Below are 17,570 nucleotides of genomic sequence, written 5' to 3'. Positions count from 1 at the left end.
ACGAGGAGTAATGGTCTCAAGTTGCAGTGGGGGAGGTTTAGATTGGATATTAGGAAAAACTTTTTCACTAAGAGGGTGGTGAAACACTGGAATGCGTTACCTAGGGAGGTGGTAGAATCTCCTTCCTTAGAGGTTTTTAAGGTCAGGCTTGACAAAGCCCTGGCTGGGATGATTTAACTGGGAATTGGTCCTGCTTTGAGCAGGGGGTTGGACTAGATGACCTTCTGGGGTCCCTTCCAACCCTGATATTCTATGATTCTATGATTTTCAGTAACCTGTAGGAAACACTGAAACATGGTAAAGTTATTTATATTATATATTTTGATTATTCTTTAATTTTTTTAAAGATGGTTTTATAGTAAATTTTGTAATTCTCCTTTTTCTTTTGGATTCAAACACTTCCACATTAAAGGGACATGATCAAGATAAAAAAATCAATTTCAAATAAAATGTTCTCAAGCAAACATTTCTATTCATAGTGAGCCAAAGTTTCAAAAATTGTCTCGGTTTGTACCCGTGCAGTTTTGGCCACACGGTCTCTTGCATGTACTATTTTTGAGCACTCTGACATATGTGCACAGATGATATCATTAGAAATATGAGCCCCATTTGTGTGCACAACCGGAGGGCAAATTTCCTAACTGAGATGTAGTCGTATGTGGAAAAGTCCTCCTAGGAAGTGTTGGAAGCTCTGTTGCTTGGGATCTTTAGGCTAGTCAAAACACTGGCGAATGGACTATAGGGAACAGCCCTGTATTATCTGGGACTGGGTGATCCAACAAGTCTTTTCTATCTCTAGATTTTATGAATCTCCAAAGGGAATTACCGAGGCTGGATGGAAGCCCCTTTACAAATTTGTCCCTCCTTAAATTTGGGACCCAAACTACCCAACACTTTGCCCCTAAAATGTTTATTTTTCATTCTCTTTGCTTGTGATCTCATGGTTAGTCTAGAAGAATCTGTGTGGCTTGTTAAGAACGTGAAAACAGAAACAAGCACTTTGAAATTCCTGTTGTTCTTCAGAGAGCCTCCTGTCTAATGTCCTGCAGAGCTGTGCCGGGGTCCCATGTGTCAAGATAGCAGCTGCCACTTTTCCCCGAGTTAGTCTGATAAGATCATAGAATCAAAAGTTACAGCTGGAGAAGACCTATTTATAACAACAATCAGTGCTGCTACAGCCTCTTTCAACTGAAGTTCTGAAGGCACTTTAGAAGCATTACTCAATTAAGCATCCCTGGACCCCTGAGTTAGGGTAAACCTCATAATTAATACTGTTATTCCTGGTCGTGCCACCAATTCACTGTCTGACGTTGGTCAAGTCAGTAATCCCCGTTTTATAGAAGGGTAAACTGAGGTTTGGTTACTTGATCAAGGTCCCACAGGTAGTTGGTGGCAGAACCACATCATTAAGACTCTCAGTCCCCTGCTTTGATCAGAGTCCCACACAATTCCATCTCCTTGCAGGATCGTTCCCTACAGAATACTCTCTAGGGCTTGGTTCACTTTAATTTTAGATGACTTTAAGCCAGTTCCTTAGCTGGTGTAAATCTGCTGAAGTCAGTGGAGCTGAGCCCGTTTACACCAGCTGAAGATCTGGCCGTTTACCAGCAGCAACAGGGATTGAGTTAAACCTGGTCAAAATGGCATAAGGAGATTGTCTCAGCTGGCAGTATTTCAGCACGTAGTCTGAGAGTTTACTGGCAGAGGGATATTTATAACACTGGTGGTGTTTGTACTGGAGCACACAAAGCACCGTTTACATTGAAAACAAGATTGGGAAACACTAGTCTGTATGAAAGCAGACTTGTTCCTAGCTTCTGGGAAGGATAAATTATACACAGTTTAACAGATTTTCACCTTTGATCCGTATAACCCATATTTTTAAAAAAGAGGATAGATTTTGTAACGATCTGGAAAAATAACAGACTCTGACTTAGTCGCACTTGGGGACGTTGGAGCCAATGACAAAGAGAGGGGATGAGGATGTACTTATGTGCAGTCATCCAGCAGGATGACACCTCTGACCATAAAATGCTGATGATATTGTGTATACTTTGTTAATAAACCCTTGGCAGGGTTCACACAAAGGCTGGAGTTAACATTTATCACGTATTATTTATAGAGTGCTGTCAGTATGCACATTACAGTGCAATAAGTGATGTCTGAACAGGTCCCCAAACAGACAGTCTGAAGGACCTGAGGCAGAATGATCTAGAAGAATAAGTTTGGGATGCAAATCAGGAAGTCCTGAGTTTTAAATCACACTCTGCTTGTGACCCACTGGGTAGGCTTAGGGAGGTAACTTAGGTATGTCTGCGCTGCAATAAAAGACCCGCAACATGGTTGCAGCTGGCCCAGGTCAGCTGATTTGGACTCGCAGGGCTTGGGCTCCAGGACTATAAAATTGCAGTGTAGATGTTCGGGCTCAGGCTGGAGCCCAAGTTCTGAAACCCTGCAAGACAGATGGGGTGGGAGAAGAGGAGGTCTCAGAGACCAGGCTCCAGCTTGAACCAGAATGTCTGCACTGCAATTTTATGGTCCCACAGCCCGAGCCCTGCAAGCCCAAGTCAGCTGACCTGGTCTCTGAGACTCGGTGCTCTCTTTTTTTATTGGAGTATAAACATACCCTGAGGGTATGTCTGCACTGTACACTAACCCCTCTGACTCAGGTCTGAGCCCAAGCCTTCCTTCTGTCCACGCACAAATCAGTCTGACTCAGGTCAGCAAGCACTCATGACCTGGGTCCTAGGAACCTGCTAGCAGACTGGGTCAGAGCCTGAGTCCTGCTGTGACTTGGGTCTAGACCCTGTCATTTTACAGTATGGTTGCAGTTACAGTTGGGTCAAGCTGCAGACCCAAGTCATAAGGTCTGCACAGTGCAGTATGGACGTGTTAGCATGGCTGTGAGACCTGGGTCCAGCAATTGTAAGCCCAGGTTTACAAAGAAATGTGGATGCTCAAGTGTGGGTTTGGAAACACTGAGTCCACAAGCCCAAGTCCCACTGACCCGGATTTACAATGCATTGTAGACATACCCTTAATGTCTCTGTCCACCCTTGACCAGGCTATTAGGGCCTTACGTAAAAGCGGTGATCTATTTCACCCTTCTGCACTGGAAACTGTAGGTATTTGTGCTGAAGTGAGGCTAGGGTTGTCAGTTTTGGTTGGATGTATTCCTGGAGATTTCATCACATGACATAATCTTTAATTAAAGATTAATCTTTAATTCCTGGAGACTCCAGGCCAATCCTGGAGAGTTGGCAACCTTAAGTGAGGCACCATGAAGTCCTGTGTGCTCTAATCTCATTGGTGCCAGTGATATCATGTCTTATTTTCCAACATGAAATCTGTGACTGGAGGAGATGGTGTGTTAGTAACTTTCAGGACAGATGTGGCAATTTCCTGCAATATCTTTGTGGAGATCTTGCTGTATTAAGTTTATGTATCATTGTGGGCCAGGGATTGTATGTAATACCATGGGAGAGGATGACCTCAGCTCCTCCAGGAACTAAGAACAATGGGGCAGGGTTGGGGTGTGATTAGGAAAATTCACTCAGGTTGTAGCACTTCCAGAGAAGTACCATCCAATGGAGAGGTACACATATATTAGTTCAAACTGGATTCTCCAGAGGCCAACAGACAAAGAAAGGGCTTTTGGATAAATAGCCTGAGTTTAAACTGACTCAGGGCCTTCTTTCTTATCCAGCAAACAGACAGGACTTTCTGTCAAAGGGGAGCCCTGTTCCTTCCTGGGAAAGATTGGCAGGGCTTTGGCCTAGTGAGGCTCCATAAGACTGGTGGGTGACCTTTGGTAAGCTGTTAGCATGTGCATAGGAACTTGTATTGTTTTTTATATGTTTGTTTTCTCTGTAAGGTTCACCTTAAGAATAAATGGGCTTGCTTAGAAAGAGCTGTATGGTAATTCATAACTGCTGGTGATGGCATGGCTCATAGCCTTAGAAGAGAGAGCAAAGCGTTGAGGCTTGCCTGTTTGGCAGTCTGACTTGCTGGTGTTATTACAGTGTAGGCAGGGAACTGTGCAGCCTGGAAAAGCTCCCAGTCAGGAGGGACAGGTCTCTCCTCCAGACAGTTGACAGCTGAAGAGCTGGGAGCCTAGAGTGGGTGACCTTGAGGGACCACAAAGTGGGAATACAACTGCAGTTACCCTGAACTTGGGTTACCCTTGGTTACCCTGAACCCTGAACTGTGACAGTAAGTGCCTCACATTCAGGTTTAAATCAGACATCTAACATCAACAAGGTACTTTAATGGACAGGCTGTGTGGTTTAGGACAGAAGTTTTCCAGCTATGGGGCGTGCCATAAAGCAGGAAGTGTGAAGTGTGAGTGTGTGCCAGCAGAGGTATCAATTGCCTGTCTTTTGGTCCAGGTGTAGTGCTGCCATAGTGGTCTGGAGTGTCGTTCGAGCACCTGAAATCCAGGATGGCACTCACGCCTGACTGATACCTGCTGCACTATGGGACCCCTGGCTGCCACTTGGAATGTTGTGCTCTAGCCCCCCAACCTCCTGGACTACTGAGCTGCCACTTGTCTCTGGGCAGCAGCGCTGGGCTAATTGAGTGTACCAGAAAGAGAACCTTTCCACCACCGCTGGTCTCAGCTGCTGGCAGTCCCACCTTGGCTCCAGCTCCCCCAGCCCTGGGGACCACCACAGTGGTGGCCAGTCCTAGCTACTGGCTTTGCACCCACATCCTGCTGCACCGGACCTACATGGAGCTCACAGTGCTGGTGAACTGGTGATTGCCATGCTCTGACTCCCCTGCTTTGCCCCCTGCCCTGGAACTCCACTGACCCCACCTGTGGGGCACCTGCACTAAAGAAGGGCCCCACTCCCTGCCTGTGAGCCCGGCACCCATGAGCCCATCTCCTCATCCCAGGGCCTGTGAGAACTGGGGATGGGGACAAGGTGTCGAATGCTACTACTTTGTGGAAACAAGCTCACTCCCTCCACTGATAAGATAGGAGTGGTGGCTACTGACACAACTGGTAATTGTTTGGTGATATGAATTCCCACAACGTCTGGGCAGTGTTATTTAGCTGTGCTATGTGTGGGCTTTGAACAGAACTGTGACCTAATGCAGGAGGTGCTTTATGGCTTTATTATAACTCTATTGCTCAAAGCCCTTCTACTTTATTACTCGTATTCTGTGGAGTGTGGGATGTTCGGTTCCTTGTGTTGCCTTTGGAAGCTATGGGGAGGTGCAATTGCTTTTGTTTCATAGCTTAGGGAGGCTCGCTATGACAACATTTGAAAACCCCCGCGCTAGGGATGAGGTCATTGGACTGGGTGACAGGAGATCTGGGCTCTTATCTTAGATCTGCCACAGATTCACACTCTGACCTTGGGCAAATGGCTTCCCCACTCTGTGCCTCTGTTTCCTGCCCACTCTTTGTCCTTTTGGCTATTTAGCTTGTAAGCAGGTATGTTTGTACAGTGCACAACTGGGGCCCCCGTCTTGGTTGGGGTTTCTACCTGCTACACAATACAAATCATTACAGTATAGTTCTACAATCAGTTACTTCCTGTTAGAACCTGTGATGCCTCTGCATGAGGTTCTCTTGCCTTATAAACCTTGGATTAGCCTTTTTTTTTAAAGGAAATATATGATTGATCTGACCAAGACATCAGTCATCACTCCATCCCCTCAGCACTTACCTTCAAGCTTATTTGGGACTGAAATCATTTGTGTTGTTTTGGCAGGGATGCTACAGAATGGAAAGAAGTTTGATTCCTCCAGAGACCGAAACAAGCCTTTCAGGTTCAAGATCGGCAGACAAGAAGTCATTAAAGGATTTGAGGAAGGAGCTGCACAGGTACAGAAGGATGATGCTGGCTGAATTTCAAATTAGCTGGAGTGCATGCCGGCATGTTCAGTACAATAATGATGGTTTAACATCGGGGTAGGCAAGTCAAAATCACAGTCTATAAGCCTGGGTGGTTTTTCTGATGGTGGGATGCATACTAATATAATATTTCTTAGTCCTCCATTGATTAGCCTAATTGGGATGGCCAGAACTCGGGGGTTGATCATGATGGCGAGGCTTTGCACATGCTTCTCCAGGTGGGCTGTGGAGGATGGAATCCTCTCCTGTCTGTAGATCACTCAGCATCCACAACCACCTGAGCTCCCCCTCTACAAGGTCAGCGGAGGGTTGGCTTATAGATCCACCTCGTCAGTGCAACCCACCCATCCCCTACAATGATCCAGCATGGTAGTGTGTCATGGAGCAGCGTCCGTGCAGTTGCACAGAAGAAGGCCAGTCCTGCTGCATTTGATGCCTCCCACTGAATTTGACCCTCACTGAATAGGATACTGAACTGCACTGTTAAGTCCCTATGACATTCCACTCATGACTGCACAATTTAAAGTTCAATGATGAATGTTAAACCAAGGGCAAGGAAAAGGAGGCTGCCCTCAAATCATTAAGGCTTCAGTGTCTGTAGACTGCATGGTCGTCCCTCTCTGTCAGTCTCTGAGGGAGGCCACGCCTCCTCGATGTTGCATACCTGTAAAGGTGCTCAAAGGGGGTTAGCTTCACCTAGTGCTCCGTCCTCTGGACGGGCAGAACAGTACAGCAGTCTTTGAGCCCCAGGCCCAGTCAGGGTGGGGCAGCAAAGCAATGAGTGGGCTCTTGCCTGCAATCTGCGCAGTCTATGAGACCCAGTAGGGGTGAGCACTGTAAAGTCTAGATGCTCAGGTAAGGGTGAGCACCCAGAGAGTCTAGGGGCTCACTCAAGGCTGAACATCAATAACAGTCTATGGGGCTCAGACAGGGTTGCCTGAGGAGTGCAGGCCTCCTAGTCTAAGGATGGGGAGTAGTGCCACCCCAGGGGTGCGGTGGCAGGGGGGACGCAGGCCCACCCAACTCTACCACACCCCAGCTCAGGGCCCTAATAGTGGCGCAGTGGTCTGCCACTGGGTCAGTGGGGATCCGCCCACAACACACTGACCTTGTATCAGGCCAGCTCCCAACCAGACTGTTGCCTGGTTTCCCTTGGGTGTATCTGCATCTGTCGTCTTGGAGAGCTCTGGCCAGTCCTCAGGAGGCAGCCCTGGCAGCTCCTCTGCAGGCTCCAGCAGCAGGCAGGACGCATCCGAGCCCACTTCCCCTTCTGTCCCGCCCTTCCACTTGCAGCAGGACGGACATGGCTCTCCTGGTTCAGCCCACCATGGGGGTGTGTTGTGGTCTCTCCCTGTCACTCTCTGAGGGAGGCCATGCCTCCTCGCTACAGTGTCATCCCAATAAAACCCCAAATGCCATCTATTTTAATCTAATGCATATTTCCCATAGGCACTTAGCTGTAGTGCTACTCTATGCAAAGAGAGAAGCTGAGCTGTGTTTGATATACAGAGCTAACAAGGCCAGGGTGCAAAGTCACTGCAACTGCACATTTCTGGGTCCCAAAGCTCAGACTGGATGAAGGTTTTGCTCGGAGCTTGTTACTAATGCATAAAACGAGGTGGGGGAAAAGGGCAAATAAGAAACAATCCAGATGCTAGTACAATCCTACTACTGTGCTGTTTCAGATATGAATGGACAAGAATCCGGTTCCTAACCACATTATGCCCAGCTCTTGAATCATAAATGCTTTGAGGGTACGAGTTCATTCTAGGAATCCCAGAGTATTTTTAAGACTGTTCAGTTCCTCCCCACCATTCAAGTTGCATTCCTTATTAATAGTAGTAAAATGTATTATTTGTATTATGGTAGAACCTAGAGATGAGATCAGGATCCCCCTGTACCAGGCTCTGTACAAACATAGAATAAGCAATGGTCCCTGAAGAACTAACTAGACCAGCGGTTCTCAAACTGTGGTTCACAACCCCATGTTAATGGGGTACCCAGGGCTGGCTTACACTTGCTGGGGCCTGGGGCTGAAGCTGAAGCCCGAGCACCACTGCCTGGAGCTGAAGGCTGAGGGTATTAGTCCTGGGCATCAGGACTTAGATTACAGTCTCCTACCTGGGACTGAAGGCCTTGGGCTTTGGCTTTGCCCCTCCTCCCCACTTGGGGCTCGGGCTTGCTCAGGCTTCAGTCCCCCCTCCTGGGATCATGTAGTAGTTTTTATTGTCGAAAGGGGGTCACGACGCAATGAGGTTTGAGAACCCCTGAACTAGACAAATCAGCAAATGGTTGGAGGGGAGGGATATAACACACAGAGTGAATAACGTGGTGGTTTGCAAATGTTCTGTAAGTGCCATGCTTTTTGTTTAGTGATGTAGATGTTGGCACAGAGAGACGAGATGTGTATATGCTTAGTCCTGGGACTAGTATGAAAAATCATGAGGGGTCTCAAAAATAGCATGAATTTGATAGACCATTTAATGTCAAAAAGGGGAACAGATTTATCCCTGTTAGAAGCCGACTCAGCTAAAGCTCTGGCAGTGATTCCACATAAGTCAATTTATAGCCTCCCAGAACACCCCGATTACCTTCCCTAAATTAATTATGTAGCCTAAATCCTTTCCAATAACCTGCCTAGAAACAAATTACACTCTAGCTCCGCCTAGTGGATTGTCACACTAGGACTTAATAATAATTACTGAACACTTTGACAACACCTTCCATCTCATGATCTCAAAGTGCCTTGGGAACATGAACTCATTAACCCTTGGAACACACTTATGAGGGAGGTTGGTAGCATTATCCCCATTGGATAGATGGAGAAACAGGGAGAGAGAGGTTAATGGGCTGAACATTGAAGACAATGATGTCAATGAAAATGGGAGATGCAAAGCACTCTGGAAATCACATGATGGCTTCAGCAAAGCTCTTCTTCACATGCGTCCCAGTCAATTTGAGCACATGCTTACGTGCCTTACTGAGCTGGGGCCTTTCTGAATCCAGAGCCTCTATCCTGTTAGGTGTTGAGAGCCTCTTGTGACTTGTCAGGTGTCCGTAATTCCCATTGCAGTCAGCAGATTTTGTGAGAGCTCTGCAGCTCACAGGAGGCCTTAATAAAGAAACAATGTGGACCTACACTGGTGCAAAAGGGTATTCCGTTGGGTTACAAAACTGGCACTAGAGGATTATTACATGTTGCCAATGAGAGGCCGTTATCCAGTGGTAAAAGAACAGGACTAGGAGCCAGGAGATCTGAGGCTAAATTGTTGGGACCAGATTTACACAGTTATTTGGGGCCTAAAGATGTAAATAGGCACTTAGCGAGATTTACAAAAGCATCAAGTGAGTTAGGGGTCAAACTCTCACTGACTTTGCAAATCTGCCCCTTAGTGACTGGACTATTGTATTTCTCCTAACACATTCTTTCCCCTTCTCCCTCTCCCTCTCCAACACTCAAACGCTAGATGAGCTTAGGACAAAGAGCAAAGCTGACCTGTACGCCCGATATGGCGTATGGAGCCACAGGCCATCCTGGAGTCATCCCTCCCAATGCTACCCTCATCTTCGACGTGGAGCTGCTCAGGTTAGAGTAAAGCCTTTCATGGGAGCCGGGTGAAGACATCTGCTGATAATCATCCATTCTTTTCCCCTTCCCTACGGTAAGAGGAGGCCGCACTGGAGTCGCAATCTTCCCTGCTTCAGCTGCCATGCCAATAGCGCCTGCCCTTAGGTTGTTTATTCCTTTCCCTCTTCTTTAAAGTTGTTGTGTCCATATTTGTCTTCTATTAGAAGCTTCTTTGCTCTGAGAAAAATTTCCCCCGTTGTAACATTTTTGAGTTGTACATTTCATTTAATTTGCATGTGATTAAAATTCACAATGATCATTAAATATATATATATATATATATGTATATATATATATTCCTTATGGAAAAACCACTGCCTTACTGTACACAAACCGAGACAAACAAAAGGTGCTCAGAAATCAAATGTACACCTCGTACATGAAGGGGCATTAGCCAAACGGAGTTACCTGCGTTGCCACTTTTTTCTCAACTCGTGCGTGCTTGCTCGCTGCTGTTTTAAACAAATGTCTCATTTGAAAATTAAAAAAAATATGGAAACAATAAAATCTTGATACTTTACCATTTCTGCCTTGTTTCTTGTCCTTCACTGTTAACGTAGCTGGGCATTTTTTCTAATATAAAAGTTCTTCTAGGAACTACTGATCTTCCGGTTTGTTACTGATTTCTTGAATAAAATATGCCTAGGGCATGTTACAATACTGTTAAAAATTACAAACTGAAATGGTGTCACTGTGGAGACCTGTGGGCTCAAAAAGAAACAGGTCCAGGTTATAATGAATATAAAGTGGGTTCTTTGAGGCTGCTGGACAGTCTTTCTGCTTGCTCTGGCTCTCCAGCTCCCAGACTAATCAAACAGAATCTGTGCTGCTCAGTACCCCTCAGTCCTGGTCATAGAAGAGACCACTGACCATGGGTTGGATTTTTCAAAAGCACTCAGCCCCAGATTTCAGTGGGAGCCAGGCAACTAAATACCTTTGAGAAGCTAATGTGTCAGCCTAATTCTACTCCTATTGAAGTCTGTGGGAGTTTTACTGCCGATTTCAGTAGGGAGCTGAGTTAGGCCAATGCTGAGTGTTTTTGCATGGAGATGCCTGACCACCAAATCCCCAGGGCCTCAGGATTACTGGAAGAACTTGCTGGAAACCTGCATGTCTTTATGAAGCACTCTGTGGTTTAGCCTTTACCACCAGACTTCTCCCCTTGGACTACCTACAGAAAGCTCCAAAATACCACAAAGTAATCAGACTAGCTGCCCGCTCCAGCTCCTAAGTAGTTAACCTAATCCATGTTCAATCCATTCTTCCTTGAGCCCTCCCCCTTCCCCAGTGACATGTTCACCTCCAAACCAGCTAACAGTGACACATACCCCGACCCCATCCCATCGCACAAGTCACTATCCAACAGCTCCATCTACATGCTACTTTTTGTCCCTTTCCTGCCCATCCCCAAGGTGGCACTCTTCAGAAAGAGGTCTTGCTGTTTGGTTTCATCTTGCTAATAATGTAGAACACTACTAAGGCTGAGAAAAGAAATAATACCTTCATCAAAACTAATCCAACTCAATATGACACAATTCCAGGCAAAGGCGACCAGCTGACATGTCTGCCTAAGCCTTCCATACACTGGGGTCACAGCACTTTACTAACAATAATTATATGTCATAACATCCCTGTGCATTTTGCAAGTGGGTTTGGGTAAACTGAGGCATGGAGCACTTGTCACTTGCCCAAATCAGCAATAGCCTCCCCACGCCCCAGGAATTTTAACCCTGTCTAACTGCCTTCCTCATATAATTATTCTGCCTCATCCAGAACTAATTCCTGGTATGCTGGGCTTGATGGGTAATGTCACTAGCGTCTTATTGTTAGTGGCACAAACAGCCATATTTTTTTATGGAACAGCAAAGGGAATGGGCATTGTTAAGGTGTTGGTGTTTAGTCTTATTTTCAAAACATACTCAAAAAAACCTGTACATATTTTCAACTATACTGCCGGATTTTTAACAGAAGAACTTACTACAATGGATAGTGGTGGGGTTTGGTTTTGTGTGCATGCATGTGTGTGGTTCTTTATAAGAAAATTAAAATTAGAATGGAATTTTGAATGTCAAATAACCCAGACTACAAGACTAGAAAGAAAACAACCATGGGCTGATAACGCCAGGTGAATGAATATAAAACCAGCATGAAATATCAAACTTTGCAATCTGTGCCCCAGCCCCTACAAATCTCTTTCTTTTCCTCAGAAGAATGGCCACACTGGGTCAGACCAAAGGTCCATCTAGCCCAATATTTTGTCTTCCAACAGTGGCCAGTGCCAGGTGCCCCGGAGGGAATGAACAGAACAGGTAACCATCAAAAGTGATCCATTCCCTGTCACCGATTCTCAGCTTCTGGCAATCAGAGGCTAGGGACACCATCCCTGCCCATCCTGGCTAATAGCCATTGGTGGACCTAGCCCATGAATTTATGTCGTTCTTCTTTGAACCCAGTTATGGTCTTGGTCCTCACACCATCCTCTGGCAAGGAGTTCCACAGATTGACTGTGTGTTGTGTGAAAAAACACTTCCTTTTGTTTGTTTTAAACCTGCTGCCTATTAATTTCATTTGGTGATCCCTTAGTTCTTCCTTATTTACTTTCTCCACACCAGTCATGATTTTATAGACCTCTATCATATCCCACCTTAGTCATCTCATTTCCAAGATGAAAAGTCCTAGTCATTAATCTCCCTTCATATGGAAGCTGTTCCATATCCCCAGTCATTTTTGTTGCCCTTTTCCGAACCTTTTCCAATTTCAATATATCTTTCTTGAGATGGGGGCGACCCCATCTGCACGCCATATTCAAGATGTGGGTGTGCCATGGATTTATATAGAGACAATATGATCTTTTCTGTCTTATTATCTATCCCTTTCTTTATGAGTCCCAACATTCTGTTCGCTTTTTTGACTGCCACTGCACATTGAGTGGATGTTTTCAGAGAACAATCCACAATGACTCCAAGATCTCTTTCTTGAGTGCTAACAGCTAATTTAGACCCCATCATTTTGTATGTATAGTTGGGATTATGTTTTCCAATGTGCATTACTTTGCATTTATCAACATTGAATTTCATCTGCCATTTTGTTGCCCAGTCACCCCGTTTTGTGAGATCCCTTTGCAATCTGCTTTGGACTTAATTATCTTGAGTAGTTTGCTATCATCTGCAAATTTTGCCACTTCACTGTTTACTCCTTTTTCCAGACCATTTATTAATATGTTGAATAGGACTGGTCCCAGTACAGACCCTTGGGGGACACCACTATTACCTCTCGCCATTCTGAAATCTGACCATTTATTTCCTACCCTTTGTTTCCTATCTTTTAACCAGTTACTGATCCATGAGAGGACCTTCCCTCTTATCCCATGACAGCTTACTTTGCTTAAGAGCCTTTGGTGAGGGATCTTGTCAAAGGCTTTCTGAAAAATCTAAGTACAATATATCCACTGGCTCCCCCTTGTCCACATGCTTGTGGACCCCCTCAAAGAATTCTAGTAGTTTGGTGAGGCATGATTTTCCTTTACAAAAACCATGTTGACTCTTCCCCAACAAATCATGTTCATCTGTGTGTCTGACAAGTCTGTTCTTTACTATCGTTTCAACCAATTATTTACTATCATTGTCCGAGAGACCTTCCGTGGAGCAGCAGCAGTAACGGTACAGGGTGCACCTGGGGATGTCTCAGGAGCAGAGGGAGGATTTTCTTTCTACTATAGTTTCAACCAATTCTGTTCTTTACTAAAGTTTCAACCAGTTTGCCTGATCCTGAAGTCAGGTTTACCAGCCTGTAATTGCCAGGATCACCTCTGGAGACCTTTTTAAAAATTGGCATCACATTAGCTATCCTCCAGTCATTTGGTACAGAAGCTGATTTAAATGGTAGGTTACATACCATAGTTAGGAGTTGCGTACCGCAGTTAGGAGTTCTGCATCAGTATTTGTTTTAGCCACAATGCTATGTTCTTGTTTAAGATTATTTTTAAAAACCAAAACCCACCTTTCTTCCATCACTTAGTGTCCATTGTTATTCTTTAATGTTTGGTATGAATAAAACATTTCACAGCTGACCACCCTGCCCACAGCCCCAAGCTAACTGTGACAATGTTTAAAGACAGCTGTAGATGGAGAAATTCTACTATGATTGGTAATCATGTAATTACAGTGGTGCCTTAGGGCCACCCAAGAATGGAGCCCCATTGTGCAAACACAGAAGAGTAGCTGGGTGCTGCCCCCAAGCAGTTTATGGTCTATATAGCCAAGCCAGACAGAGGGTATGGGAAGACGTCTAACACACAAGCAGCATGAACAATGTGATGGCGGTAAATGTTGTATCAGTTCCGCTTATTTCATTTATTTATTTTTTAGTGGGTTTAGCTAGGAGGGGCTCAGTAAAGTGGAGGAAGGGGGACAGGGCAGGGGAAAAGAGAGTGAGAGGGGCAGGTGTGGAGTGAAGCTGAGATGAAGCGACTGTGAGGGAGGAGGACGCTGGAGCAAACAGCCAATCAGCACAAAGCAGAGAAAGTCCAGTCAAAACTATAGTAAGTTCTCTGAATGTCCAGAGGTGGGGGGGGGGTAGGGGTGTGTGTGTGCGTGAGTGCGCGCGTACGTACACGGGACAGCAGTTCTAGTATCTTCTAATCTCGTTTCTCCGCTTCTGCAGACAGGCTTCTTTTTGTCTGATTCAAAACAAATTCTTTTGCACTAACAGCACCGCTGCAGCTCGATCGGACATTTATGGCACTGAGAAACATGCAGACAAATTTTTCAGAAGCGTTCACTAACTCTGAGTGCATCCATTTTGAGTGCGTCCATCTTAGGCTTTGGCCACACTACAGAGTTTTGTTGACACAAGTTAAGCCAACATACAGCCACCGCTTTAATTAAACGACCGTTCCATGGCCACACTATGCGCCTTCTGTCAGCAGAGCGCATCCACTCTAGCAATTCTTGCAGCGACACAGAGAGCAGTGCACCGTGGGTAGCTATCCCACTGTGCAACTGGCTACAGGGTGCTTTGGGAAGGGTTTGCAATGCCTCATGGGGCAGGTACAGCGTCACATGATGCAGGTTTCCCAATCCCATTGTTCCATGGGCATCCTACTAGATTGCCGGCCGCTTTTCAACTGAAGTGTGGCGGAGGAGGCTGTCTGACAGGGAGGGTGGGCGGGGGGAGTGGGGAGAGACACAGACAGATTGTGTGTTGCTGTAGTGTGTGAGAGAGTGCGGGGGGAGTACGTATATGAGAGAGACAGAGCGTGTGTCGGCTAGGGTTGCCAACTTTCTAATCACACAAAACCGAACACCCCTGCCCCGCCCCTACCCTGAGGCCCCACCCCTGCTTGCTTCATCCCTCCTCCCTCTGTCGCTCGCTCTCCTCCACGCTCACGCACTTTCACTGAGCTGGGGCAGAGGGTTGGGGTATGGGGGGAGATGAGGCCTCTGGCTGGGGGTGCAGGCTTTGGGATAGGGCCAGGGATGAGGGGTTTGGGTGCGGGATAGGGCTCCAGGGTGGAGCAGAGGTGCGGCCGGGGGCGGGGGGGGGGGGGGAAATGGGCTCTGGGTGCAGGCTCTGGGTGAGGCCAAAAATTAGGGGTTCAGGGTGCGGGAGAGGGCTCCGGGCTGGGGCTGAGGGGTTTGGAGTGTGGGAGGGGGTGTGGGCTCCAGATGGGGTGTGGCCTCTGGGGTGGGGCCAGGGATGAGGGGTTTGGGGTGAAGAAGGGGGCTCTGGGCTAGGGCAGGGGGGGAGGGTTGTGAGCTCTGAGGTGAGGCCGGGGATGAGGGGTTTGGGGTGCAGTAAGGGGCTCTGGCAGGGTGTGGAGGGTGTGCGGGCTCCGGGAGGAAGTTGGGGTGCAGGAGAGGACTCCAGGCTGGGGTAGGTTGTTGGGGTGTGGGAGGGGATTTGGGGTCCCGGCTGCACTTACCACGGCTCCCAGGAAGTGGCCGCCAAGGCCCTGCAGCCCCAAGGCACATGGGCAGCCAGGGAAGCTCTGTGCACTGCCCTCGCACCTGCAGGCATCGCCCCCGCAGCTCCCATTGGTTGCGGTTCCCAGCCAATGGGAGCTGTGGAGCTTGCACTAGGAATGGGGGCAGCACACAGAGCCTCCTTGGCCACCCATGTGCCTTGGGGCTGCAAGGACCCGGCAGCCGCTTCCGGGAGCCACACGGAGCTAAGGTAGGCAGGGAGCCTGCCTTAGCCCTGCTGCGCCACTGACCAGACTTTTAACAGCCTGGTGGGTGGTGCCGACCAGAGCCGCCAGGGTCCCTTTGCGACAGTCGGAAACCGGACACCTGGCACCATAATGTCAGCATGCTGTCTCTTTAAGTACAGACAGCAGCAGGAAGCAACCAGTCCTGAGGCAGGGAGAGGGAGACACCCCCCACACATCACCCCCCGCTTCCCTTCCTGGCGCAGCACAGCACAGCAGTCCCGCACCTCCCACAGCAGCCTGCCTTTCCGCTGTGTTCCTAGCGCCAGAGAGAGCAGGATTCCACATTAATGATTTGCCCTTTGCTGTCAGAGCGGAGTGGCATGCTCAGCTGTCAGAATTTTCCATAGCTTTGAAAGTGGAGGGGCACATGCCCGTGTAGTTGTATGCAGGCAGCAGAGGTCAAAACACTGAGCAGAGCAGTCACAACAGGCATTGTGGGATACTGGGGGAGGCCCGTTATGGTGACATAACGAATGGCAGTTTCTACGCTGTCGCTTTGTCACTTTAACTTTTCCCAAAAAGCTTTATGGCTCTCGTCTGGGTGGTTTTGTTTTGTCGGCAAAACAGGAGAGTTTTGCCAACAGAAGTAACATTGTAGTGTGTATACATCCACTATTTTGTCGGCAAAAGCTGCTTTTGCCATTAAAACTGGGTAGTGTAGACAAGGGCTAAGACACTTTGTCTCTGATTTTCAGAGGTGAAGAAGACCCGTGTAGCAATGCGTTACCTGATGCCATACTTCTAAGGATAATGGTATATTAGTTTAGCACCTCTAGGCTTGGCACTTCATAGCCCTGGCACCTCTGCGCTGCCGGCCAGCAGCTGCCACTCTCCAGACATCCAACCAGTGCTTCATTTGTGCCAGGGCTTCTGGCACCTCTTCCATTACAAATTTAGCACTGAGTCTAGTGAAAGACAGTTAAGCAGAAAAGTATTCCTGAAACAAAAAGAATAAGAAAAATCCTGGGGAGTAAGATCCACTTGTTCCTGATCTCCAGGAACAGGTGGATCTTCAGCAACAAGTAGTACCCCGCAGACAAGCCTGGACACTGATCAGACTAAACCAGCTGGAAAGAAGCAAAACCAACCTAACTTGACCTCAACAGCCAAGACCAGAGAGGAGGATGAGGGGACAAAGGATCCTATTGACAATATAGGCTCCTTGCAGAAGGTGAGACGGCACTGTATATGTTTGTGACATCACTGAGCACATTGAAAGTGCTCAGAAATCTTGATGACAGCCACCATTGACTTCTAAGCTAGGAGAGAACATAACTCAGTATAAACTTCCTTTGGTGTATGCAATGTTGTCATAGCCATGTCGTCCCAGCATATTAGAGAAGCATGGTGAGTGAGGTAATATCTTCTATTGGACCAGCTTCTACTAGTGAGAGAGAGAGAAGCTTTTGAGCTTACACAGAGCTCTAATTCAGGTCTGGGAAACTTACTCAGCCCTGGTGTACACTACAATTACTTCGGTAGAACTACGTTGCTCAGGACTGTGAATAATCCACAACCCTGCACGATGTTATACTGACTTAAGCACTGGTATAGCCAGCACTATGTCAGTGGGGAGCTTCTCCCGCCAACATAGCAACCGTCTCTCAAGGAGGTAGATTAACTAAGACAATGGGAGAGCTCTTCATTATAGTGCTAGAGTGGCTGATGCAGTGTTTTAAGTGTAGACCTGCCCTCAGTGTGTCACTGCTAAATACAAGGTGGAACAGTAAATACGTATTTCCAGGGACCATGCAAGGTGAAGTAGCCCATTAACACCCCTTCAGTCACAGGGAGGAAAGGAGGGGAATGGGGGGGGGAGGTGGGAAAGGCAGCTGGAGGGGGGTGATATTAGTGTCTCTAAAAATCAT

General features: G+C 47.1%; 1 protein-coding gene across 1 annotated transcript in view; it reads left to right on the top strand.

Moving 5' to 3' along the window:
- FKBP1B (FKBP prolyl isomerase 1B) overlaps positions 1 to 10,016 on the top strand; it is a 46,536-nt gene extending 36,520 nt beyond the window's left edge. Inside the window, exons 3-4 of the mRNA XM_073335094.1 lie at positions 5,721 to 5,833; positions 9,331 to 10,016. Of these exons, the coding sequence (XP_073191195.1) occupies positions 5,721 to 5,833; positions 9,331 to 9,459 (242 nt within the window). The 3' untranslated portion in view covers positions 9,460 to 10,016. The remainder of the gene's footprint in view (positions 1 to 5,720; positions 5,834 to 9,330) is intronic.
- Positions 10,017 to 17,570: the final 7,554 nt, after the last annotated feature.

This window comes from Lepidochelys kempii, chromosome 3, assembly GCF_965140285.1.
Source record: "Lepidochelys kempii isolate rLepKem1 chromosome 3, rLepKem1.hap1, whole genome shotgun sequence".
Classification (NCBI taxonomy): Eukaryota; Metazoa; Chordata; order Testudines; family Cheloniidae; genus Lepidochelys; species Lepidochelys kempii.
The sequence above is the reverse complement of the archived record's forward strand: the minus strand, read 5'-3'. Positions and strand labels throughout refer to the sequence as shown.